Source organism: Plectropomus leopardus, chromosome 23 (assembly GCF_026936395.1).
Source record: "Plectropomus leopardus strain MGB_pleo_1.0 chromosome 23, ASM2693639v1, whole genome shotgun sequence".
NCBI classification, from domain to species: Eukaryota; Metazoa; Chordata; class Actinopteri; order Perciformes; family Serranidae; genus Plectropomus; species Plectropomus leopardus.
This window is the reverse complement of record NC_142198.1, coordinates 22970610-22997500: the sequence shown is the minus strand read 5'-3', so window position 1 is coordinate 22997500 and position 26891 is coordinate 22970610. Positions and strand designations below refer to the sequence as shown.

At 40.2% G+C, this 26891-nt stretch overlaps 3 protein-coding genes across 3 annotated transcripts in view; 2 read left to right on the top strand and 1 right to left on the bottom strand.

Annotated features, from left to right (window-relative positions):
- The window catches only part of LOC121962087 (tripartite motif-containing protein 2), a 16397-nt gene extending 4353 nt beyond the window's left edge, over positions 1–12044 (top strand). Inside the window, exons 2-14 of the mRNA XM_042512281.2 lie at positions 2939–3619; positions 4240–4388; positions 4939–5119; positions 5972–6231; positions 6590–6728; positions 6822–7007; positions 7856–8051; positions 8179–8282; positions 8432–8599; positions 8752–8920; positions 9322–9392; positions 9562–9702; positions 9804–12044. Of these exons, the coding sequence (XP_042368215.2) occupies positions 3521–3619; positions 4240–4388; positions 4939–5119; positions 5972–6231; positions 6590–6728; positions 6822–7007; positions 7856–8051; positions 8179–8282; positions 8432–8599; positions 8752–8920; positions 9322–9392; positions 9562–9702; positions 9804–9956 (2016 nt within the window). The 5' untranslated portion in view covers positions 2939–3520 and the 3' untranslated portion in view covers positions 9957–12044. The remainder of the gene's footprint in view (positions 1–2938; positions 3620–4239; positions 4389–4938; positions 5120–5971; positions 6232–6589; positions 6729–6821; positions 7008–7855; positions 8052–8178; positions 8283–8431; positions 8600–8751; positions 8921–9321; positions 9393–9561; positions 9703–9803) is intronic.
- A 4279-nt stretch (positions 12045–16323) lies between these two features.
- On the top strand, positions 16324–18232 carry LOC148185779 (uncharacterized). The gene has a single exon (XM_088073520.1). It carries the CDS (start codon positions 17218–17220, stop codon positions 18082–18084), a length of 867 nt encoding a protein of 288 aa, XP_087929646.1. The 5' UTR covers positions 16324–17217; the 3' UTR covers positions 18085–18232.
- Positions 18233–18259: 27 nt separating this feature from the next.
- LOC121962509 (L-amino-acid oxidase-like) lies at positions 18260–26313 on the bottom strand. Its single transcript, XM_088073435.1, has 8 exons — positions 26190–26313; positions 25124–25181; positions 24162–24376; positions 22767–22879; positions 22355–22556; positions 21717–21782; positions 19914–20050; positions 18260–19651 (listed from the first exon to the last, which is right to left on the bottom strand). Exons 1-8 carry the CDS (start codon positions 26244–26246, stop codon positions 18862–18864), a joined length of 1638 nt encoding a protein of 545 aa, XP_087929561.1. The 5' UTR covers positions 26247–26313; the 3' UTR covers positions 18260–18861.
- Positions 26314–26891: the final 578 nt, after the last annotated feature.

The following is a 26891-nucleotide window of genomic DNA, read 5'->3' as shown; positions in this document are numbered from 1 at the left end:
GGGTTCACTTGTCTCTCTGTAAGTGACAGCTACAAACAGCCACCAAAGTGTCACGAGGCCGACACACACACACACACACACACACACACACACACACACACACACACACACACACACACACACACACCCACACACACACACACACACACACACACACACACACACTCACACACACACACACACACACACACACACACACACACACACACACACTGTGGCCCCATAATCCTTTGCAGTGTTGTGCTGCAGTGGATGTATTGCAGCGTGGGAGTGAAGCCACGTTTCTCTGCCTGGAAATAAAATCAAAGATTATATTTTATTATAACGTGTTTTTGCATCAGAGAATAAAATAAAAACAGCAAATATCAGAGGAAAGAGGGAGTGTGTGTGTGTGTGAGAGACATGAAGTGTGTGTGTGTGTGTGTGAGAGACATGAAGTGTGTGTGTGTGTGTGTGTGTGTGAGAGACGTGAAGTGTGTGTGTGTGTGTGTGTGTGTGTGTGAGAGACGTGAAGTGTGTGTGAGGCTGCTTCGGTGTCGGGGAGGTTGTGTTTTCTGAGCAGAGTATTTGAGGGAGGAGGTGTTAAAACAGGATTATGTACACGATCACAGGCCGCTCATATCCATAATCCCTCCTCTGGATGAATTATTCATGCAGATATTGAGCTCATATTTTACACACAGAGACGGTAAAACACAGACAGACAGGGAGGCGTGAAACCGGAAAATAAAAAACACGAAGAAAAATAACACAAAAGAAAGCAGAGAAAGAGACGGGGACGTGTCGCAGCTGAGGTACATTTCAAAATGTGAAAATAAATTCAGTTTGCAAATAATAAAATAAGCCTAACCCTAACCCTAACAGTAAAATAAAAAAAGCAAAAACAAGTGAAATAAAGGAAGAAGTTACTATAATACTAAAATTCCCCAATGACGATATCATGACAAAAAGTCATTTTTTTAAACCAAAATTACAGCAACTATGTTTTTTTCCCTTTTTTAAATATATGGTTGTTGATTTTTTTTTCAAGTTTCAGGACTGATGTCCTTCAGATGGATGTAACCTGACATGACGAGAAACGGACAGAAAAGTGTTTTTACAGGAAATTATGATGTCACGGTGAAGCTGACCTTTGACCTTTTTAGATCTAAAATTTCAGCATTTTATCCAGTTAGATGCTGTGAAGATTGTGATTTGATTGTGTGAATTTAAAAAGTTTCAAGAAAATTATCTGAAAATAAGCAACAAAAAAAAAAAAAAAAATATAAAAATATTGGAATTGCACATATTATTTTCTCGGCATAATTCTATATTTTTGGGATATTTTTAAAAATAATTCTCTATTTTTAAAACTATTTTTAAAAAATATTTTCTTGCAATATGAAAGACATTTTTTGCTAAACTGCTCAGGTTTCAAAGGGTTAAATAGCTTGTGAAATGTGTCTGACAGCAGCATCATAAAACTGATGTCAGTCCAGGTTTCAAAGGGGTTAATGCTCCAAAAAAGAAACCAAAACCTCAGAATCCATTTTCCAGATTAGATCTTTAAGATCTGACCGTTTATTTTGATTTTTTGGGTTTTCACTCTGACCCTTCGTCGCCACATCTGTGTGTCGCTCTCGAACTGGGACACACTCGGCGTGACCGCAGCCGCCAACATTTCAGCTCTGTGGGGCGCGCACGCTGGTAAATATAGGATTTGGGGATTAAAGGGCCCATGACTGCTGCACTTTTTGTTGCCGCTCCTCCTCGCCCCTCCCCGTGCTGTCTGTTACCATGGAAACCACAGCCTCACTCCCGCATCTCCCTCACTTTCCATCACTTTGAAGACATTTCTGTGACCTACATTACAGCTGCTCCGAGCTCTTTATTAACAAACTCTTCATTCACGGCCCTCTGTTTGCCCCCCCATCTGTGGATGGTACCATCTGGTCCCGGACCTGCTGCATCACTGCAGACTGAACCATCTGGGAGTCAATTAGGGGAGTTCATGATCTGATGCACCACCTGGACAAACAGATGAGCATTCCTGTAGTGGGGAGAACGACTGTGTGGGAATGTGTGGCTTTTTACCAATTTATTTTTTTATTTATTGAGTATTTATTGATCAATTTTAGTCTGTTTTACTAGATGCTATATTATTTTATACCTTTTTACGATTTTTTAACTTTTATTTGTTGTGTTACCCTTTTATTATTGCTATTATTTCCTTTTACAGTGTTATCAACTATTTAGAGTATTCATTCATGTATTTATGTATTCATTCATTTCCTAACTCTTTTCTCACAATATTTATTTATTTACTTACTTATTTATTTACTTATTTCCTCCGAATCGTTCTAAACAATATTTATTTATTTATGTATTTATTTATTTAATGTATTTATTTATGTATTTATTTATTTATTTATGAAACATGTGGTCCATCATGTAAATAAAACTCATCTACCTGGTTGTACATTTCATTTCACGTTTACATTTAACATTAAATAGCAACATCCGAAATGTTGTAACCTATTTTCACACCTCACATTGTCCTGTTACGTCTGCCAAGACGGTTGTTTGACTTTCAGCAGGATTACAGAAAAACTACTGGCCTGATTTTCATTAAACTTGGGGGGAGGGTGAAACATGAGCCAAAAAAGAACCCATCAAATTTTGGAGCAGCCTGGAGTCGGGGGGCGTTTACACAAATCATTTTTTACCGCCGTTCATACTGAAAGATACAGCGTTTGGCCTTTGTGAAAGCTCACCAAGTGTCCCTCTAATTGTCTATGAAATTGTGTTTCTATACTACAGTATAAACTATAAACACTCTCTTAAATCCCCAAACTGATCACATGTGATGGGGTCGTACACACAGACTTAAGAGCAGAAAGTGTTCATCCACGTTTATCTGCTTTTCCTCCTAATCCTCACCCCTCTCGTTTCTTCCCAGGCCGTCCTCCGTCTGAACCCTCTGTGCATTAAATCAACACCGAGCTCTGGATCGCTCACACCGTAATTCCTCCTCTTTTTGGTGTTTCAAGAGACTTTTATTGCTCTGCGAGTAGACAAGAAGGAAGTTTTTTTTGTTTTTCAATGGAAAATCTGTGGAGTTTCAGATGCCTGGACCCCTTATGACCCAACAGGAGCACTCACCAGCTACAGGTTCAAATAAAAAAGTGGAGGATTGCACGCTAAAATTGACAAAAGTGGATAAAATTGTCGAGAAAAACAAAGCCGGCACCGGATTTTCTAGCACTCTTCTCTTGGTGCAGTGTGGAAAAGTCCTGCAGAAAGGGCGGAGATCATTTGACCATGCTTCTGCACAGATGTTCAGGAGTTATCAAAAGTTGTAGCATGAATGTTTCGCCCTGTCTTCCCAAAGGCGCAATGGAGTAAAGTGTGATCGGAGGAGTTTACAAAAGTAAAGGACAGAAGGAAAACCTCGGACCTGAACCTTCAGCCCTTCCCCTGGCTGCAGTGTGGAGTAAGGGGTGTGCTCCGAGGTTCACCCCCGCCGGGCTGCCGCTCGCAGATGGAGGCCCACCAACACTCCCCAGATAGCAGCAGTGAGGAGTGCACCGTCCTGGAGGCTCCGCCCGGCAAAAACGCCTGCCCTCAGCACGCAGGGAAGGTACGAGTGCAACACACACATATTACACACTGATCACACACACGTTTATCGCTCTGCGCTCAAAATGTGTCTTCATAATCAAGCTTTAAAAAAATATTATTCATTAATATGATTTTCATTACGGAAGCCCTGAGGGGCAAGTGAGAACATTTTTTTTTCTGGTGGTCCATTTTCTAAGCCCCCCAATTTTTTTTTCATGTGTGAAAAAGAGTGAAAAAAATTGTGAATATACAGCTTATACACATATTACAAAAAGAAACACTCAGATTTTTTTGTCATAAAAAAAATTCCCGCCAAAACATTTTTTTCACTCTATTTCACACATGAAAACATTTTTTTTTTAACTTACAAAATGGACCACCAGCAAATTTTTTTCCTCACTTAACCCCCAGGGTTGCCGTATTTTTTAGTTTCTGCTTGAATTCTACAATTTTTAACCCACATCAGTCCTAATCAATATATTCATTAATTTTCAGGATTTGAGTTCACCAGTGTCTCTATCAAAAACAATTAAAAACCACACTGGAAACAGATTTACTGCATTTATCCAAATCTCCCCGTGACCATACCCTCTGTCCTCTTTTTTGTCTCTGACGCCTTGCTCGCTGTCTGACCTGCAGGTGGCAGACGTGTACTGTTCAGCCTGCGAGTGTGCGCTGTGTGAGGACTGCATATCAGACCATGAGGAGCATCCTAAGGTGCCCCTCAGCGAGGCCCTGGAGCAGCACCGCAGCCGCCTGCAGGAGAGGCTGGGGACCGCGCAGAACAGGTACAAGTGTCTCTGAAAGTGTCAGCACTCACTCACAGCGTTTACATGCACCGTTTAGTGGAGCTACAGTTATAGGGCCAATATATATGTAATATGACAATCATGTCCTTGTCCCAAATCGCTGTGTCACATGCATATAATCAAATGGAGCAAACTTCGCCTTAACCCTTTGAAACCTGGAGCGACATCACTTTCTTGAGCTGCTTTCAGATACCTTTTCCAAGTATTTGAAACCTTTGAAACCTGAGCAGATTGGTTTGATTTCTTTCCAACTTGGTAAGAAATGTTCCACAAGTTGCAGTAAATTAATAGATTTAGAAATTAAGTCTAAAAAAGCATTTTATGTTTTATTTTGAGAAGGTGGAGCTTTTTTACAACTACTTTATATGCTGTTGAGTGTTTACATCTGCAACAATTTATCATACTGAACACTTGTTTTACATGCAAAGTAATAGTAGACATCTGGTGGACATGGGGGGAAATGCAGGAGCAACGAGGACACTGTGGCAGAAATGACATTACCCATTTACATCTATTTTCATCTGTCCAGACTCCCCCAGATTTCGGATGCCCTGTCCCTCGTCAAGGAGATCCTCCAACAGCTGACTAATCAGAGAGCTTCCATTGAAGAGGACATCCAGTCAAGCTTTGAGGATCTGCACAAGCAGCTGGATGTCCGGAAGAGTGTTCTGCTGATGGAGCTCGAGGTCACATACGGACTCAAACAGAAGGTGCAAAGGATAAGTTCATTCAAAAATGAACGTTCAGTCATTATCTACTCACCCCCATGCTGATGTAAAGGCTGGTGAAGTTTAATGGCCAAAAAACACTGCCTAAACAAATAAAGCAACCGGGGACCAGCATTCAAACGCTAAGAAAATACATAATAAAACCACAAAATGTCTCCATACTGCTCGTCTCAAGTAATCCAAGTATCCTGAAGCCCAGATGGGCCAAGTTGTTTTGAAAAAAACATTACTGGCGTCATGGTTTTAGCCTTATTGTAGCCTGTTGCTCCTGGTATTGGAGCCGCAGTCACGTATGTGCGCTTGCGTGACACCAGCGAGAGCTTGGAGTATCTGCTGCCTCCCACACACACAGGGAGAGACTTCTGAAATTAGCAGCAAGCAACAATATATAATATATAAAACAACTGTGTGTGGGGCATGCAAACACTGGCGTGCAGATACTGCGAGCTCTCGGTGTCTTGGCACATCAGGGCTTCAGGACACTTGGATTACTTTGGATAAGCAGTATGGAGACATTTTGTGTTTTTTTTTTTATGTATCTTTTAAACGTTCCTGTTCACCATTTGCTGTTTGGGAGATGAGTGCAACGTCTTTTCCCCATAAAACTCAGTTTACTGCGAACTATAAAACCTCCCTTGACTTTCCAGTGGCATGATGATGAGTAGATAATGACTGGGTGAAATATCCCTTTAAAAAGCAGAAATAATCGATGAATTGTTCATTTGTGATCTCAGAATCTTTTACAGTTGGGAAATACAGCCTGTCCTGCTGATGGTCCACTTCACAAAATAAAAAGCATGTGGCAACACATCATCATTTGTCATTTGTCTCCAGGTCCTCCAGGCCCAGATGGACAGCCTTATGCGAGGAGAGGGGGACATCATGACCTCCTGTACCCAGACAGAGGAGGCTCTGGCTGGGGAGGCATGTGTGGCGAGCCTGCAGGTGGAGCACGAGCTGCAGGAGAGGCTCGGGGAGCTGGCCGGCCTCGGCCTACCGTGTCAGCCGGAGGAGAACGATCAGCTGGATCTGGTGATGGAGACAGATGGGCTGAGGAAGTCCATACACAACCTGGGGACCATCGTCACAACCAGGTGAGACAACTGTTCTTATCCCGAACTCGTAAAATACAGATGACAGAGGCTTTGGGGTGCAATCTGGATGCCAAAAGGCACCTTTTGCAAGCGCCTGATATACCCCTGAACGGCATCAGATTAGGCTGACAGAACCAGTTGAGTTGCTTTTATTTGGCACCGGACAGCTGGACGGCACCTGCTGAATCAGCCTGATTGCACGATGGGTGGCATTATTAGGCAAAACCTGTCGTGTCGTGCCAAATATGTAGGCGTAAAAGTCAATGACAAAGACATACAGGGTGAGACTATGTTTAATATTCAGTCCTGTGCTGTTAAAGTTCTTTTTGACTGTCTACTTTTTCCTCCTCTTCCACAGTGCGGTGGCGAGCCAGAGCGAAGCCATGGGTGCTGGCCTGGAGCAGTGCATTGTGGGACATCCTGCCTCAGTTACCATAGTGACACGAGACAAGTCAGGGGGAGCCTGCAAGAGTGGCAATGCAATTCTGTCAGCTGAGGTCGGTTGTAGATCCACATTCAAATATGATATGATGCAAGTCTGTTGATTCATCCACAAAAAGTGTCAAAGTGTTTCCCATGTGTTCATCCAGGTGTTCACACCGGACGGCAGCATAGTGGACGGAGAAATAGTGGACCACAAGAATGGGACTTACGAGTTTGTGTACACGGTGCCGAAGGAGGGCGACTTCTCATTGGCTCTCCGGCTGTACGACCAGCACATCAAAGGAAGCCCCTTTAAACTGACCGTCAACAGGGTCTCAGAGACAGAAGTGGAGGTTGGTAGATGTTATGTTTGACTACTAACATTTTGGAGCTGTGTTGTAATTTTGTTTTTTTCAGCTGCACAAGACTGAGGAATAACAGATGCCCTTAGATGTACGAGGCTCCCATTAATAAAGGGCTTGGGTTGATTAAGTCTCTGCCCTTTGTTCATAACGCCTGTTGGTACTGAAGATTGGATGGTTTAGTGAGGTCCTTGGATCTGAAAGAATTGGTTCGGCCATAGAACTTGAAGAAACCAAGAAGACCATTAAACTTGACGGGAGGAAGTTGAAAGTTGTAGTAAGGTTTCCGAAGAAGAACCTGCAGAAAGATCTGTCACGTATGAGTTCAGAGGACTCAAATGCAGAACAAAAAAGGGCAGACAGGTGTAAAAATAAAAGGGAGCTTTAATGGAGATGAAAATGTCCAAAAAAATCAAGCAGGTAGCCAAAAGACAATGTACAAATAAAACACGAATAAAAAAGCTAAACTGAAACTAACCAGGGTCATGACAGGGTCATTACCAGTTGCCAGGTCTGCAGGACTGTGAGATGCAGCCAAGACGACAGAGGTTGGAAAATATTCCAAGTTTTTGGATCAGATGGAAGTGTAGGAGATCAGCTGCTGCATCAGAAATTTCTTCATGCTATTAGACCGGAGAAGGGAAGAAGCAGTAGGAGGTAGACCTCTGCTGTGCTGTAAATGTACTGCACTTGTACAGCAGTTTGAGTAGTCTTCCGACTACTACTGCACACTTATGCCTGAGGCTACCATACATGGTGTCATCTGCTACTAAGTAACCATTCAGATTCAAATTAATGCTTGTAAGGAATCTAATCTCTCTCCATGGTTGTCTCTCCAGGTGTCGCCCTCCACCACCACAGCAACCAACTCAGCAGCCTACGCCACCCCGTCCACGGGTTCCTCTGAGGGGGCAAAGAGACGAGGAAAGTCGCCCGGCCAGAAGAAAAAGGGCTCCAAGAGGGCCAGCAGCGCCTTGGGCACCCCGCGACGCAAAACCCAGAACCCCATTGAGGACGACCTCATCTTCAGGATCGGTGAGACATTCATCTGACTTCATACAACTGTTGAAGATAAAGGATTTACCACTGGCTGTCATTGCCAATTTTATTTGAAAAAAGGTCTGCCAGACTAGTTTTATTATGTCTTTCCTCCTCACTTTAGGAACGAAGGGGAGGAATAAAGGAGAGTTCACCAACCTGCAAGGAGTGGCTGCCTCCTCTGGTGGCAGGATACTTATTGCTGACAGCAATAATCAGTGTGTCCAGGTGAAGCATGTTTTGTCTGGTCTTGACTTCACTTCAAATGGTGGTCTGAAAGTTCAGACTTGGCTTTAAAGTTAAGAGTCAGGTTAGGTTTATAAATTGAGGTATACATTGTGAAAATGAGGGTCCTAACAAGTGTCTCCCAACTCCAGATTTTCTCCAACGAGGGGGAATTTAAGAGTCGCTTTGGGGTGCGGGGACGGTCGCCTGGACAACTCCAGCGTCCCACAGGGGTGGCCGTACACCCTAGTGGTGACATCATCATCGCTGACTATGACAACAAGTGGGTCAGCATCTTCTCCGGCGAGGGCAAGTTCAAGGTAGGTGGCTTTGACCTTTGAAGAAATTAAAGGTTACTGTATGTTTGATTATTTTATTTCATTAGTAGAAAATTATAAATCATATTTTACCTTGCAAGAACATGTTAATGCTGGTTAATTTAAATGGTTCTTCTTTTCTTGGGATCCATCAGGCGAAGCTTGGCTCTGGTAGGCTCATGGGCCCGAAGGGCGTGTCCGTGGACCAGAACGGTCACGTGATTGTGGTTGACAACAAGGCATGCACTGTGTTCATTTTCCAGCCAACCGGCAAGCTCATCACCAAGTTTGGTAGTCGAGGAAACGGCGACAAGCAATTTGCAGGTAGTGTTTGTTCAAAGAAATAGACTGTCCAGAGTTAACGAATGAACTACCACACCAGTCCTCATTTTTTCTTTTTAACAAAATTATGATCTTTCAAGCAATTTAAATCATATATACTACCAATATAACTAACAAATGTACTGTTACCTTATCATTTTACTAAGACCAGCATATTGATAGCTTGTTCCAAAAACTTAAATTATGAATGAATGTTTTGGAGTCTGTGTGTTGTCATAATTGACACAATGTGAGATTGTATTCATCTTTAAACATGCAACAATTTTGGACAAAAGGAACAGACTTGATTTGCAAAGGTCTTCAGCACCGAAAGAAGTTGAAATGAACGCTGAGGCACAGAAAGCACAATCTGTTTTTGTTGTTTTTGCACTCCTTGCCTGAAGGCCCACACTTTGCGGCAGTGAACAAGAACAACGAGATCATCGTGACTGACTTCCATAACCACTCCGTCAAGGTAAGGCCTTACTGACTGCTTATTTATTTTTTCTTGTTCAGTTAAGAATGAAATTAAACATTTAGTCTAGTGTTATCCAGGCGAACATTTCAGGTTGGTATTTTTGTTCAAGGTCCATTGAACGGGACACTTGAATATGAATCTTGACATCTTTCTGTGTCTCATTTAGGTTTTTACCCTTGAAGGCGAGCTGGTGTTGAAATTTGGCTCTAATGGTGAAGGAAATGGCCAGTTTAATGCTCCCACTGGCGTAGCTGTGGACATTAATGGGAACATCATCGTGGCTGACTGGGGCAACAGCAGAATACAGGTACAACAGTGCTTGTCAGCTTGTATTGACAATAAGCCCGTGTTGGGGAGGTTTTTTTAACAATCAAACCATGTTTTCTTTCTCTGGCCAAACATTTCCAGGTGTTCGATGGCAGCGGCTCCTTCCTCTCCTACATCAACACGTCAGCGGACCCTCTATACGGACCACAAGGTTTGGCTTTGACCTCAGATGGACACGTGGTGGTGGCTGACTCTGGCAACCACTGCTTCAAAGTCTACCGCTACCTACAATGATGAAGAGGAGGAAGGAAAGACGGATGGAGGGAGCAGTTGTTGGAGTGAAGAGATAAGGTGCACGATGTCAAATTCTAGGAATTACTGCATGAACGTCAACTGCTGCCTGTAATAGTGGAGGGAAGGATGGATGAAAAAAAGAGAAGAGGAAGCAAGAAGAAGGATTAAACATCATTACATTATTAAACCACAATGAAACTTTGATCTAGTTTCGACTTCTTTGATGATTTGGATAATCATAGTAATCATCAACAACTAAAACCGTGGATGACAGAAAATGATGGGACAAGGTTGGTCTTTGAACTACATCCTCTTGTAAAAATAAGGGAAAATGATAACAGCAGATGAGGGAGAATGGAGCGATATTGGATTCAAGAGCTTGCTGCACTCTACAAATCTGAGAAATATCGCAGAGTGGGACCAAGAAATGATGCAACACTGGCCTAAAAACAGTTATGCAACAACTCATTCATGATGTCAAATACTAGAAGTCCATCTTTCTCCCAGTTTGGCACTGATATAAAAACAGAGGAGTTCATAGAAAGGAAAGGAAGAACCAATTAATGTTGCGGAAGGAGATGACGAAAATGCCTTTGGAAACCACTGCTTCCTAAACCCTTGGAGGGAATGTTGATTAAAGAGATTCGAAGTATCGAAGGCATGAGTGGATAAATTAAGACTGGTGTTTTGGAGAGAAGTGATTGGATGGTTTTCTAATGTTCTGCCTTCTCATGTTGTATGTAACAGACAAAATAATGGCTATTGGGCTAAAAGATGTCTTGGTCTCTGACTCTGGGTCATTGGAACAGATTCCCCCTTCTGTTTTTGTACAGTAGAATTTATCCACCAACATCAACTCTAATATTTTGAGGCTAACACTAGCTACCAACTCTTAAAGCTTATCAGCACTTAACTTCCAACTGGTTCGGCAGCAGAGAACAACGGTTTCACTGGGAACCTCCCAGCAGTGAAGGTGTACATCTGTAAATACGGTGCAAGAAATCACCTAAAAAGGGCATTCTTGCCTAGCCAAATTTAGAATATAATGACTATATTGTTGAATGAAAATTCAGTCTGCAATAGTCATTAAAAAAATCATTAGGCTAAGACATGGGGCACTTTTAGCCTGTTGTCCATTGTTTGTACATTAGGATTGTCTGAATGTGGAATGTTTATTTAGTTTCTTGCCATATGCTAGTATTCTATACAGTCTTAGGCAATAGATTCATCATTAGAAATGACTGCTTAACTCTGATTGTCTGGATGATTGTTTCAATTGATTGACTGACATGGTAGCTTTGAAGAGCAGCATCGCCTTATCTATGCTTGGTTTGAGTGTTAATATATTATTTTTCCTGAAAAATATGTTGCAAGGTGAAAAAAAACAACTATAAAATTATCGTATATATTTGTGAGAATAACTTTAATAATATCATGTAAAATGTTCAAATTTAATCAGCATATTTGGAATCAGCAACATTTTTACACTTTTTTTTTCTGCTCGCCATCTCGGTAACGAAAAACATAAAATAGGCCGGGGGAGGAAGTTCTAGAATGTTCCGACTGATTCTTCGACATTGCCAAGGATTCTAGAATGCTCTGAGAATTCTGTGACGTTCTGTCGCCGGCTTGAACTATTCCACATGCTCCGCCGTCACTCATAAAACGACGCCTCAGTGTTCTAGACGCATGCCTCTGTATTATGTGATTGTTGACTTCGAACTCACCACTACGCATTTAATCCGTAAGCTCTCCATTTTACTAAAAGTTCACACACACCTAAGAAGTAGGCTTGGGCAGTATTCCTTTTTTCATACCTCTCTGGAATTTCACCAGGGTATATGGTGTATGACTGTATCTATAAGTGGGTTTCTATTACTGATTTTCGCAAAACTTAACCGTTATTTTCCAAATGTCGATAAAACACAATGTTTAAATGATTGCGTTTCCACTGAGTGATGTTCTGCGACATCTCTTCTGGGGATAACATTCAAAGAAACATGGAGATGGATGTTCAAAACATTAGCAGGTTAAATCTATTGCAGCCATCACACTAGCCGTCGTATTTCCAGTTGAAGGTGACATGCAGAAACAATGGAAAGGCAAACCCCTTACATGTGGGAGTGGCCACGCGTAAAGGGATTTCTGGGATGTGAGAGTCCACGATTTCACAGAGGAAATGTGGATTCAAAACTTCAAGATGATCAAGTCAACTTCTGAAGAGTTATGTGATGCAATAACGCCTCTTGTAGCGCCTGCTGCATCATACCCAGGTAGCCAGTTCAATCAATCAAAGGGTTTCCATTAGGCATATTTTGTATTTGTAATTCAATTTGCATAATTCTAGGGTTAATAGAAACCAGACGAGTGTGTGGCGCAAACACCACCACCACCACTACCACTGACCGGAGAGTTTGCTACATTCTGTTCTGCATGCTCTCTTGCCATTTTCAGTCTATTCAATATGCAATACACTCACAAGATGTAAACAAACGGTAATATTCGTACACCAATTTTCTTTATAAAACAGAGAAAGAAAACCATACCAAAACAAAAACCACCTAAACCAGTCTTGTTCATCATTTAGTTAGTTATTCCACTGCTTTTTAACAATCAGCAACTCTGGTTTGGTTGAAATAATCCCTTAATTCAGATATAAAAATGAGCTGTTTTCCCTGCGGCCTCTGACACGGACCGCAGTTGACCGACTGTTTACAGTCTTGTAACGTTCTCTTTACTGCTTGTGGTTAGCTCATCTGCTTGTAGCATCACACTGACCTCCGGTGGCACGTGATGCGCACTGCAGGCAAAACATCCACATCACAGCCTCTCTGAAAGAAGTTATTAGAAAGATAAGGGTCTGTAGTTGTGACAGTACTGAAAATCATACCATCTGGATTTCTAAACACCCTGGCATACCCTTAAACCGTAATACTGCCCAAGCCTGCTCAGAAGACTTACAGCAATATTAAGTTAAGAAAAAGACATGAGACAAATGTGATGTTGCAAAGCATTTAAAAATGACCAAAATATTACTCTGTCATAGTAATACTAGTAATAGAAAGCATTTAAAAAGGCAAGAAGTAACATTTAAGTTACTCTTATCCTCTCACAAATCTTTCAGTTTGACGGTTTTAACATTTATCGTTAATACACAGAAAACATCTTTAGCTTACAGACGCTTGTGTTAAAGGAAGTGGTGTCCTATCAACTTCACACCTGATCAAAAAGTACATTTTGTGTAAACTTACTTCTATTTATTTATTTATTGATTAATTTATCTATTTATTTATCAGTTCTGTCTTTTTAACCATTCTCTCTTGCCATTTGATTGTGTTCCACCATGTGCATTGAAACTCTTAAGTGCCCATTACATTTCTTCTTTTTGTACATTTTGTCTGTTATGTTGAATCAAGATAAGATTGTTGGTATTTGGTGCGTTTTATACTTACTGTTGTGAGTGGACAAATCAGCATTTGAAGTTTTACTTTATTTTATTTATTTATTTGTTTTTGGTCCATGAAAGTCATCATGTTGTGGGGGAAAAAAGCTGAAGCTAGCCAGTTCGCAAAAACAAGTTGTTAGCGTTCTGATTGAAACCAATGGATATTTAGAACAAAGCTGATAAGTTAGCTACGAGTACAACGTCCAAGCTTATAAACCAATAAGGAGTTGTTTTTTTTTATTTCCTAAAAAGGGTGCAACCAGTTCTAAGTTAACTTAATACAAATTGGCGTTTTGTACACATCGGTTTCAATGCTGATGTTACTCATCACTTTTAAATTTATGTCAGACAAAAACAGTGTGATAAGTGTATGATCCATAAAAATAATAGATAAAATGAAGGTTCTCCCAAAGAAGCGTTCATGTCATTTCCACGACTGTGCCGACTGTCAGTTAAAAGTACATAATCTGACTTTGTTTAAGCGCTCAAAGGTGCCACTAAATCTCCAATTCTGCTCATTAATTGTGAACTGAGAGAAAATTTTGGCACTATTGATCATTTTAACAGAATCAGGTTGTTTTTCTTGAAGTAATCAGCCTTTTTCTTATTTGCTGGAGATTTAGCCTTAATGTCTAATACAAATGAATGTTCAACACTGACATGATGGAATTGCCTTCTTATCTTGATTTGAAATGATTTGCAAACTTAAGTCAGAGATAGGTGATAAAACATATTGCTCATTTGTGGACTGCACATCCATTTGAGGGAAAATGTTCACAATTGGAAAAAAAATTCTCAACCAGCACAACCAAAATACTATGTTAGTCATTGCAAATACACGTGTGTCATTGTTTGCACCATAAGTACATCAGATTAGTTTCTTTTCTCAAATGGATGTGTCGTGTTTTGAAACACATCTCTTAAACTCTCATCAGTTTCTTACAGTGTCACTTGCCTGCTAATTCTCTCTCTGTGTATTTACTGTCATGTCTGTTCACTGTTATGGACTGTCTCTTTAATATTCACATACACTCAGCGCTGAAATAAAGCATTGATTCCTAAATGGCAGCCATTTGTTGCGACTTGGTTTTGTGAAATTTCTGATCTCATACGCTGCTGTACATTTGTGTTTGCATCAGTGACTTTTGGGCTTGCCAGATTTGTTCATATCAACAAGCAGAATTTTCTCCACATTCACCAAATTACACCTGCACACACCGAGCCTATTCTTATTCCAAAGTCATCAAACGCTTTGTTTGTGATTTCAGCGTAAAATACTGACGCCGAATTCCAGCTTTCATGGCGGTATGATACGCCATTGGGTGGCGTCAGTTTGTAGCACTGTCTGACAGAACGTTTTGCTGTGTTAAAATTTGGTATAGGTATTGGTAAAGGTAGTAATACATGTATTTCTAGAATTTTTTTTATTTTTACTGATGATTTGATATTCTATATGAGTAACTGGCTGTCACAAGTGCGCCTCCAACGACTGGTGAGAGCTAAAGATTTAAGTGCTAAGAAAACAAAAAACACAATCTACAAATAAAACCAATTCATATTTAAAATGTGGATAAATTTTCCAGTATTTCTGTGTTAGGTTGTGTGAGGATATCTTAACCTTTAGGGCCCGCTTTAATATTACACAAAATGCGCTTTCAGAATCAAGCTTTAAAAAATATTATAATATTATAAATATTCTAACATCAATGTGATTTTCTACTTTGAGTTTTTTTTAAACCAATGTCAGTCCTAATCTTGAATATCAAATATTGATTAATTTTTAGAATTTAACCCTTTTAATACCAGGTTTTTGGTCAAGATTCCACAATGGTTTTAGATGGAAAAAAAGGCAAAAAAAATTTTTTTTTGGTATACTACACGCTAAGTAGATTCTTGTTTTTTGGATGATTACAGCATCGGATATGTCAGTGATCAGCAGCTACATTGACTGTGACAGGTCACCTAGTGGAAATAGCATGTATTTCCTCCATATGCCAAATATGGTCAAAATGACCTCATCAGTTGGAAAATAGTCAAACTGACAAATTCAGAGTCAAAAGCCCAGAATGACACCCAGAAATAATACAAGTCCTGTTTTTCTGCTCTGATGGCTGTGGGATCAAAAATGTCAGTTTGAATGGGTTTCAATGGAGCATTTTTGGACCTGAACAGTCTGAATGTAACTATTTAGTTTCCACTGTGTATTTTAGACTTATTGTAGGAGCTGAGCTGGAAACTCACTGATTACACTAACCCTAACCCAATACACGATCTTTTACACACCAAAAAAAAAAAATAAAAAAAAAAAAATGAAGAATGAAAAGCTCATAAATTGCATCAAACAGTCCTTAAATGTTAAAGAAAATAAAAAAATGGAAAAAAGGCTTCCAGGCATAATGGCATTTAATTTGAATAAACACCAGCCTTCATTTGTAGGTCATTTGACTGTCAAATGTGATTTAGTGAAAAAATAAATGAAAGGAAATATGTTAACATCACAAGTGATTCAAATACTCAAACCTTCCTTTTTTACTGATTTTAACACGACCGCCAAAAATCGAACTAATTAAGCTATTTCAATTTCAGTGCTACTGAAATGCCCTCGAGGAAGACACCAGATTACTACCAGTGATGCTCATCAGCAGCTGCCCCTGAACTCCCACCGCTCTGTGGAAGAGCAATGTGAAAGGAAAATTTGCCTGCCGCAATTTTTGAACACAAACTGACATGAAATTAATGATTTGTTATGACAACATGCAAAAAACTATTTGCAGTCCCGCTGCTGTCGCTTTGACACCTGGACTCTGTTAACAAGTTTGGACAAGCAGGAGAAAGATCAGAAACGACTGACAAGGTGCGTGTTCGTAAGTACTTTATTTTTTTTGCTTATTCTATTATATTCCTGTTTTTTCATGGATTTCATGTCTTTCAATAGTGCCTCTTTGTTTTTTGTTTTTTTACAAAATTATCACTTATAGTTACTTTTTTTTTCTTTTAAACTTAAGTTTTGAATGTATAAGAGACTTCCATGCTGTTTTGACTAAAACTCTATAAACTCTCTAACAATATTTACTGGACCAACTTCAATCAATCTTCAGTCTTCAAAATTTAATATGGCTTTATTCCCCAAAATACATGAACTTAATCCCTTTTTGTTTACATTAAGTTTACTAAGATGCCAGATGTTTGCCAGATGTAACATAACATCTCACATATTGATTGTTTAAATAAGTTGTTAAAATTTGTTTTTTTTCTGTCACAATTACGAGGCTGTAAACCAACTTCCTATCTATCCAATAATTTCATTCAAAAACGTCAACATTTGAGTTAGGATCTCATAACTTTGATTTGTTGCAGCTGTTTTTTATGTTTGTCATTTTTCCCAAATGTTATCTTACATCATGTTGACTGGGCTTAGACCTTTTGTAGAAATACTGGATAAATGACTTTATTATCTTGTTCTATTGTGACTGCTGTTCTATTTTTTAAATTTATCCGAGACTCACATGCATGAACTTTTACACGTATACTTTGTCTCTCACACATTGCAAGTTCTTAATTTTTTTGAAAAACTGAACAGTAGGGGAAATTTTACTGTCTGTTTCTTGCTGTCCAAAAACAATAAAAATAAAAACAAATAAAAACAGTGTGATCTGCTGCTACTCCTAAAATGTACTGCAAAGAAATAAGATAAAATAAAAGAAACAATAAAAGAAAATGAAATGATATTTAATAAACAGTGTTTGGTCTGAATGTCTCATTATCTCAATTGAAATATCTGTCTCTTCTCTTTCTTTCCACAATAAAAGCAACACCATGCAAACCAATCTGTCAGCCAACTCCTCGTCCTCCTCTTTGCATTTCTTCTGCGACGGCTCCACGGCTGGATTTCATCTCACCACCGCCTTCAACGCCACTAGGATCCTCCTTCTCCTCCCTCTCTCCATCCTTGTCCTCTACCTGGGTCACCAAAGATGGCGGCAACAGGGGTCCTTTGCAACAACCATCCACTCGGACATGTTCACCCTCCACATGGCTGCTATTGAGCTGATTTTCGTGTTTGGGTGTGTAGTCACCTATTGCAGCTTTTACTATGGTCACTTCCAGGTGATGAGAGTGGGTGTTTTTGCGTCTTCTTTGGTTTTCCCCGGACAGATGTGCTTTCACATCCTCACCTGCGTAGAGCGATACCTGGCTGTTGTTCACCCCGTCACCTACATGGGTCTGAGACAGTCGGGCAGGGTCAAGATACGAAATGTCAGCATCCAAAGCGTTTGGCTGCTGAGTTCGCTGTGGAGCGTCGTAATAGTTCTGTACTTCGATAATATTCCCTTTGTGCTTTATATGTGCTCACTGGTGTTCGCTTTAATTGTCGTCTCTTTCTGCAGCCTTTGTGTTCTCTGTGTTCTGATTCGTCCAAGGCCTGGGGAGGTGGGCGGGGAAAGGGAGCGGGTTGACCAATCAAAGCAGAGGGCTTTCAAAACCATCGCAGCCATATCAGGAGTGCTGTGGTTCTCTTTTTCAGGGGTCTTTGTTTGCTTTGCTCTGAGCTCCTACGTTCTGCAGAGTCACACTGAAAAGTGTCTGATGCTGGCATCTGGAATCTGGTTCAGTCTTCCCAACAGTTTGGTGTTACCACTGCTGTTTCTAAACAGAGCAGGAAAACTGCTCTGCTGCCACTGAAGCTAAATCACCTTGATATTGAAAACATGCACCGGATTCACAAACGCAGCGGAAAACTTGAATTTGATTTTAGGCATGATAGTAAGTTCAGCCCGTTCTCACTCGTCAAATAGCGGCGCCCAGGCACCTGACAGCAATTTAAAAACAGATTCATCATGTCATAAATGAACACAGATTTTATCTGCAAATTATCCCTTTATTGTGTTATACCATACTTTGTAGAAATCTGTGTAGGCAAATAGTCTGACAGTTTCAGAACAATGTTTGTCATTTTATAATGACAAAGCATTTTAGGGGTTTTACATCTGCAATCCATAACATCATCAAAAGATTCTGAGAAACCAGAGAAATCTCTGAATGTAAGAGTCAAAGCTGAAATCAACATTGATTAATACATAGATATTAAGAATAGGCTGTTATTACATGAGCGCAGGAACGTTTTGGAAAAGCATTGTCAGTAAACACAGTCCATCAAGTTCAGACTCTACCATGAAAAGTGGGAGCCAGATAACAACAACATTCACAAACACAGCTGACCTCATTAGTCAACGTCCGTGATCTCCAACAACAGTGCGGTCTGACGAGTCCACATTTCACACTGCTGTTGGAGATCATGGATGGTGTGTCCTCTAAAAGTTGTGTCCACCTAAAATTTCAAAGCAAGAGGTTAATTGACCTATTCAAGATTACAAATTGTGAATTTGTATGAGCAAAGACTGCTGACTGCTCCTCTTTACTTGATTTCTAAATAGAAACTATTTATTGTGGTTTATTGTTTTACCAAGGAAAATGATGATGTGCATCTGACCCCTTGTTAATAGCAGTAGCAGCTCTGATTGCAGATTTCATAGACGTCTCGATCCAGGCGTGAGGGAAGGCTGTGTGTTCACCAGCAAAATACACCCTGCCTTCACTTCTGAAGAGCTCCCTAGTATACTCTAAATGTTGGTAGGGGGTGAAGAGAGCGAAGGCACCGAAGCTGTAAGGATCATCGCTCCACTTCTTCACCACCACGCCTGTGCAGAGAGACTTTACGTACTCGCCGTGGATCTTTGCCAAATCCCTCAGAGCCAGCTCTTTCAGCTCTTCATCGCTCGCTCCTAAAAAGAGTAGGGAGTCATCGGACCAGGTGTAGGAAGCCAGCAGGACGCCGATATTTGAATTGTTTGGGAAACTGTGGCTGGGGTAGTAGATGAAACGAGACGACCAGTCGGTGATGCTCTTTCCTCCTCGGATGCCGTCCCTCTCCCAAAACTTCTCACTGAAGGTGAGGAGGATTTTAGTGGAGCTGTCGTAGTGGACTGACCTCAGTGCCTGCATCTTCGGGATTGACAGAGGTGGATCAAAGTCCATGTAAAGTGCTGCTTTTGCTGTGGTCGTTACCAGGACGTAGTTGGCGGAAAGGTCAGTTAAAGAAGATTGTTGGCCTGTCTGGTACGATACAATTACACCGTTATCTGACTGACTGATGCGTTTGACCTTGGAGTTGCGGAGAATTTTGGTTTCATTGAGGACGTTAAGAAAAGCTTTGGGGAGCAGGTCTGACCCACCAGTCACTTCGGAGTACCTTAAAAACAAAAAGACAGATAGATGCTCTTATTGAATGCATTATTGTATGGAGAGGTGCACATTTGGAATATGTCCATATGCTGTGTTTTAGTAAAGATAAGTCCAGTTAAATATATAGATGATGGTGCAGATTGGGAACCTGCAGTCACTGGTGTTGTTAATGATTAGGTCTAGCCTTCCAGCATCAGTCATGTATTTGTATCCCCACGGGATTACTTTTTCATTTGAATATTGTAATAAGAGTTAATGTAGTGCCTCACTTTATGTCGTCATTGATGTCACTCTGGTCATAGATCATTTCAGTCAGCGCTGTGAACATGAGGCTCTGTTCATTGAGCAGGTCTCCAATCATCCTCACTGCTCCTGGACTCAGATGTCCTTCTTCTACCAAATAATCCTGTGAAATAACACAAAAAGTTCCTTCTCATGCAGATACAGTGGCAGATATAGACATTCATTCTGAATTTGATGCTGTCAACATATTCCAAAAAGTTGGGACACAGGCAATTAAGAAAGTTGCGAAATGCTCAAAAAACTTGAGATAGCTACCTTATCGTCCAGGATGTACCTTGCCTCTTGGCCCATGTTAGCTTGGATAGTAAAGACAAAGTATTTAATGTTTCAACTCATACACGTTATTGTCTTTTGCAAATATATACTCATTCTGATTTGATGCCTGCAACACATTTCAACAAAGTTGGGATGGGGGCAACAGTAGAATGGGAAAGCTGTGGAGTGCACAAAAAACATTTTGCTGGTAAAAAAGTTGATTGGCAACAACAGATTTCATGATTAGGCATGAAAGGAGCATCCTCCAAATATTTGCTGTTCACAGGTGAGTACGGTCACTTTGTGAAAAAACAGTGTGAGCAAATAGTTCAATAGTTTAAGAACAACATTTCTAAACACATAATTGTAAAGACTTTAGGGATTTTACCATCTATAAAACATAATATCATCAAAAGATTCATAGAAACCTCTGCATATAAGGAGCAAGTCTTTAAAACCAGCATTGAATGCCTGAGGCTACAGTGCATTAAAAACCATCATGACTGAATAAAGGATATTACAACATGGGCTAAGCACCGTCAGTAAACACAGTTCATCGCTGCGTCTTCAAATGCAAGTTCAGACTTTGCCATGCAAAGTAAAAGCCGGATATCGACAAAAGCCATAAACACCACCAACTTCTCTGGACCTGAGCTCATCTAACATGGACTGACACAAAAAAAGTGTGCTGTGGTCTTTGATGAGCCCACATTTCAAATTGTTGAAGATCATGGGTGTTGTGTCATCTAAAGAGGAAAAGGACCATCCACTTTGTTACCAGCAAAAAAAAGTGGTATATCAAGCAAGAATGGGAAGGAATTTCACTTTTTAAACTTAAAAAATTAGGGACCTCAGTTCCCAAACACTAACTGAGTCTTGTTAAATAAAAACCGATGTAACACAGCGGTACACATGCTCCTGTCCCACCCTTTTTGTAACGTGCTGCAGGCATCAAATTCAGAATGAGTGTGTATTTATAAAAAAACTATAACATTTATCAGTGTGAACATTAAATATCATGTCTTTGTACTATATTCAACTGAAGTCAAGTCAAAAGAGGACTTGCAGTCATTGCATTCTGTTTTTATTCACATCTTACACTTTGGGCAGGTTTTTTGGAATAGGGGGTGTATAACATGTTGATTTAATAAAAACATAAAAGCTGATTTGGAAAGTAAAGGGCAACATATGGGAACTTTTCAAACTTTTTTTTTTTTTTTACTTCTTTTAAACCAATCTACAATCTGTTTTACTTTATGTGAAACATAAGGGGACTTACTGTGGTGGAACATTGAGATTGATAATCTGTTTTTCAAATACAAGCTTCAGCTTAACCAAAGGTGTTTCTATATTTGAAGTTCACCATGAGTTGACTTTAATGGCAAAAAATTGAAAACGGCACATTCTATTTACAACATGCAACATAATAAAATGTTGTAAAATGTTGCTAACAGTTCACAACAAAACAATTGTTGTCATTGTACAACATCTCATGACATCACATTGTGTTTTACCTGCACAGAATAATGGTCGTATTTTCTCAGCGCCAGGCAGCCTTTCATCATCACGTCCACTTTCACCTACAAAGAAAAAGAAAAGGTCACTTTCATGGATAAAATCTATGGCATCAACCTCTGAGCTGATGGTGGTTTAATGAGTATTAAACAAACTAAGCTTTGTTTTGTCTATAATGAACAATAAATGTTCACTGAACTGTATGACCAACCCTCACACACATATTAAACCAGTCAAAGCTCTTGGCGGTTGGTGCCCATGAAGAAAATTAAATTCCCACCATTTAGCAGCAATGCCACTGTGTCAACTAAATCCAACATTTTGGTCCAAAGTATTGAAGTCATTATCATGAAATCTGACATTATTTTAGATCTTAGTTTTTTAGCTGTTGCCTGATGCTTTCATGTTATCATGTTTTGTAGGCATGATAACATGCCAACATACTAAATGTAATGGGTAAGCACATAGCATTAACGTGCAAGTAACCTGAATGATTTGCTCAACTGGTTTGTTTTTTATTTGCCTAAATTTTTTTTGAACTTTCTAGTAGTTTCAGAATGACCGTATCAGCAGGTCTGTTGTTTTCAGTCGAGGCCATTTGACCTCATGTACTCTTCATTGCCGCCATCTTACATACCGCTTTCAAAGCTTCCTGTAGCAGTTCGTCAGCTGACTTCCCTTTCTCAGTTGGCAAGACATCGTAATTGAGGATGTCAGGGTTACTTTGCACTGTGCTTGTGTTCTCCAGCACTCCATTAACAAAGTAAAAGGTGTTGGGGTCATCCATGACAAAGTCATTGAGCTTGACCCCCAGCTTGTCAGCGATCCAAAGGACGATGCTGTTGACAGAGGAGGTGATGGTGACAGAGTTACAGTAAGTACTGACTGAGTAGTCTTTGTATTGTGTGAGGTGATAAATAAAGACAGATCCCTCTGACACTCACTGTGTCATACGCTTCCCTTTTACACAATCATGTCATCCTGTGAGGGTGAGGGGTCGCATGCAAAGGTATTATGTAAATGCACAAGTGAAAAAAAACCCAACTCACTGGTGAAAACTTGGAATCCTCATGGCTCCAAGTTCAGCATACCAGCCCTCCTCGTGATTTCTATAGGTCTCTATACGTCCGCCAACACGATCACTTGCCTCTAATATGGTTACCTTGTCAGAACAGATTAATACAAGTCAGTCCAGTCATGTCATGCTTCAAAGGTAGTGTGTGTGCTACTACTTAAGTCAGGACCACTTCAGTCAAAATAAGCTTTATTTCCATTTGCAGTATGATATTAAGGGCAGTATGGCTCTGTTCTGGGACCTCTCAGCCCTTCATAGTAACTACGCATCAAGCGTAAAGAGCACACCTTTCTGCCCTTCAATGTGTTTGCTTGGAAAGCCTAAGGCAGAGAGAGCACCCATTTCTGCCCTTCCACGTACAGACATGGAAAAGCTAAAGTTTAGAGAATACACATCTACACTCTTCCATGTGTTTGCATTGAAAGCCCCAGGCAGAGAGCAGACCTCTCTGCCCTTCACCGTGCACACGCAGAGACGGCCGCTGCAAAGACCCCCAGGGCACAGAAGAGAACAAGTATCAATGACAACATAAATGGCATTGCTAAGTCAGACACAGCATAAAAAGGCTGCTGCTATTCTAGCTATTCTTGCTAGTATCAGTACTGCTACTCAGACTACCCGTACTATGACCACCGAAAGAAATTACCAATAGCTGACTTCTTATCGGAACAAATTTTCCTGATGTAAGAAAATATGCTCCAGATCTAAACAAGGCTAAGGTAAATTTAGGACGTTTTCACACCTTTTAGTTATTTTGGTTGAATTGAAATCTGGATTATTCACCCGCTTGCTGCAGTTTTTTGGGGGGAAGGTTTGAGTGGTCTCTGTTCAGCTACAAACAAACTCTTACAAAATTTGTGGTGAAAACATGATCCGACCTCAGGACTCAAATCCCATCCAACTGGAGGAACATTGCATTTTTCATGGAAAGAACCATAAAACCAAACTGCGGTCATTTCCTAGCCCTTTCCATGTAGTTTTGATGACTAAATCGAACCAAAGTTAAGGTGAAACCTCACGAAACTGCAGCCATGTCATAACTTTGATTATGCACCTCTCTGCCCACTGGTGGTTGCAGTGGGCCGTCTAAGACATTAAAATGGAAGTGATAACCACGGCCATTTAACAAACTGATATTCACAACAGCTGAATATTTCAGTTAATAATTAACTCATACTGCATATAGGAAAAAGTAAATATTACTGCGCTATTGCGATTGATCATAAACTAAGGTGATTATTGGGGGTAGGACCGTGAAGCTCATTTCCTAGTGGATAAACTAGCCGGTTCGAACTCCAAAAACTCTTTGAAAGCACAGAAAATTGTTTTTTACATTAACATTTATAGAATTTGAGCCTGTTACATGTACCTTGTGTCCCGCGTCTTGCAGCAGCATGGCAGCTGACAGTCCAGCCATACCAGCCCCAACAATGACAACATCATAAGATTTATTTGGTTGTGGAAGGCCGTTCTGAATAGTGTCCATCAGCTTATCGTAGTCTGTGTCATTCAGACATTCAGAAAGATCTTTCTTCAGGACGCGGTTATCAGGAAAGTTGAGGTTCAGTTTGACACTGATATCAACTGGAAACACAACAGGAAAAACACAGGAAAAAAAACAACAGGAAATTATCAAAAGCTGTTTAAACTTTGTTGATGTTAGATGTTTTTGGTGATTTTTTAATAAGACTTAAGTAATGCCGCAAACCAACACCAGCTGAAGTGAACAGTGAACCTTTATCAACTGGTCAGAGTTCAGTGGTGGTTCTGCACAGAGGTGGCAAGCGAGAACCCTCAGGCTGTTACAGGAACTCCGCTTAGATAAATGGGCCAATTGCATTTGCACAAAGTGCTTACAGTCAACTTAAATAGACCTGGTGACCCAGTTTGACATGGTTGTGTAATCCCAAAGCAACTGTAGTCTTTGCGCTGTGCTCATGAGCAACTTTTTGGTCTGAACACAGGCAACGGGAGACAATGCAACAGTCAGCTTTCTATAAATTCTTTAAAGTCAGTTTGGTGTGCCTGGTCCTTGAGCCTTTTCACTGATGCATGGAGCAGGTTAGGACAGACTGAAACAAGCTGTTTTTTGCTCTTTTGCATTGTGTCCAGTTAGGAAGAAGTGTTATTCTTCTCCTAGTATCATTTTCAGGAGATGGTGAGAACCTGCTCCTCTCTCTGTGGCTGTATCTGAAACTGAGGGCCATATAGTTCAAGATGTTAAACTTTGCTTACTCTGATTACTGTAGCTTTGATATTAATTTGTGTACAGATTTTAAAATTTGTTTGTCAAATTGCAGAAAATTGAGAGATGGAGAGTAGAAGGTATACCTGGGACCTCAGTGATGTCTTCCTCTACTGGCACTGGGTTCAACTGCACCATCTGCAACTGTGACAGGAAAATAACTTCAACTTGAGTGTGCAGGTCTTGAAAAAAGATGGTGTAATGTGTTTTTTTGTGTGAATGACGGCAATAAAAAGAGGTGATGATAGACTGCCTTAGTGATAACGTTTTCCTGTATGCAAACTAATAGCTAATATCCCTCTGGCTCCCTTGTCAAAAAGCCTAGCCAATTTTTCCATTGGATTTGCATCACTGCAGAAAAAAATCAGTGGCAACCAAACATTCATGATACTGGCATGTTTTGTTCAAGAAGATAATGTTCACAAATGAACGCCACTTTCAGGATTTTTGAAGCATAAACATAATTGCCAGCCTTAAAAGGAACTACAGTATGATCTCATTGCCACCATGACGAGGCTGTGAAGTCGTCTTCGGCACAGTTAAGCTTGCTGACGTTGAGTAGTCTCGTTTAGCCATTTGTTAGCAACTGTCTTTTTTTTTTTAAGACAAATAAAAGTTCAGAGTTAACAGAGTTTGTAATTTCCTATTTTATGTCCTAAACCCAAATGTGAAATTGTCTAAAGCTTGTCCTCATCAGACTTCTAACCAAAACCACATTCAGAAATTCCATTGACTTCAAGACAAGGTAACAGCCGGACATGCTGGTGTGACCAGCCTATCAAGCTGCGTACACTTATCTTTGTGCACATCCAAAGACAGCAGACATAACTGATTTATACCGTTATTTCTCCAGACTCAAGGAAATTGGTTTGGTTTCAGTTGTACAGGAACTTCAATGAATAAACCAGATAGTGTGACCAATATGACCAGCTAAACCATCAAAAATTAAGCTGGTCAAACAAACTTGTCAAGCTGCTTATTAAGCACAGAATCTTTTATTATCATGTCTAATAACCGAAAATCCAGCCTATAACTCACATTGAGCGATTAGAAAAATATATTTTTTAAAAAAAGAAATTTTGAAATGTTTGTGTGTTTTAGTTTGTAAAATGTTATAAATGTAAAAAACTGTCATTGTGATGTGAGACTCACCAGAGACGAAGCCACACAAACCAAACTGAGGCAGGCAGGTAAGTCGAGTCGCATCATCTTTATTTCTGTTGTCCTCTGTCTGTGTATCTGTTGTTGAATGTTTCTCTAAAGTTGCCGTTGGCTCTTTTAAACCCTCAGGGTTCAGTTTGACAAACCTGTTTTTCAGCTGGTCCATAAAGCATACCCTAAGACCAAAGCCCTTACAAGGTCGGAGGTGGAGTTGGGGGGCTCACCTGTTTTTGATCAGCTGCCGCTTACTAAGAAATATCAGTCAGGTCACGTCAGATCACAGATGTTTGTCCATGTTCCTTTGTGTATCTTTGCTGTTTTTGCTAACGCCCAACACAAACAGTTGCCAGTTCAACTCGGTTACTGAACGACTTCCTGGCATTTTATGTTTTCTCAAAGCAAACAGTGACAAACTAAACCAGCAAAAGCCACTATGAGGCCCATAATAAAGCATACCCCTGCACCCCCATATGAGGCTGTGGATTGATCTTTGCTCCATCTCCCACGCCTGACACAAACACATCACCCACTCATGTCCTGGCATTCGATTTTTCTCAAAGCAAACAGTGAAAAACTGTACTCGCCGAAACAAGTATGCGCCAGTATTTACTTTACTTTAAAATTTATTTCACTAATATCAGTAAGAGAGGAATATGGAACTCATTTTTTTAAACTTTTTGTGTGTGCTTATAC

Bases quoted from the DNA above. Each gene is read 5' to 3' on its own strand.
- LOC121962509 (XM_088073435.1), bottom strand. From the start codon at position 26,246: ATGATGCGACTCGACTTACCTGCCTGCCTCAGTTTGGTTTGTGTGGCT. The intron at 25,182-26,189 runs GTGAGTCTCACA...TTCCTGTCACAG, and splicing joins TTTGTGTGGCTTCGTCTCTG to TTGCAGATGGTGCAGTTGAA. The intron at 19,652-19,913 runs GTGAGGCACTAC...TTTGTTTTTAAG, and splicing joins GACATCAATGACGACATAAA to GTACTCCGAAGTGACTGGTG.
- LOC148185779 (XM_088073520.1), top strand. From the start codon at position 17,218: ATGCAAACCAATCTGTCAGCCAACTCCTCGTCCTCCTCTTTGCATTTC.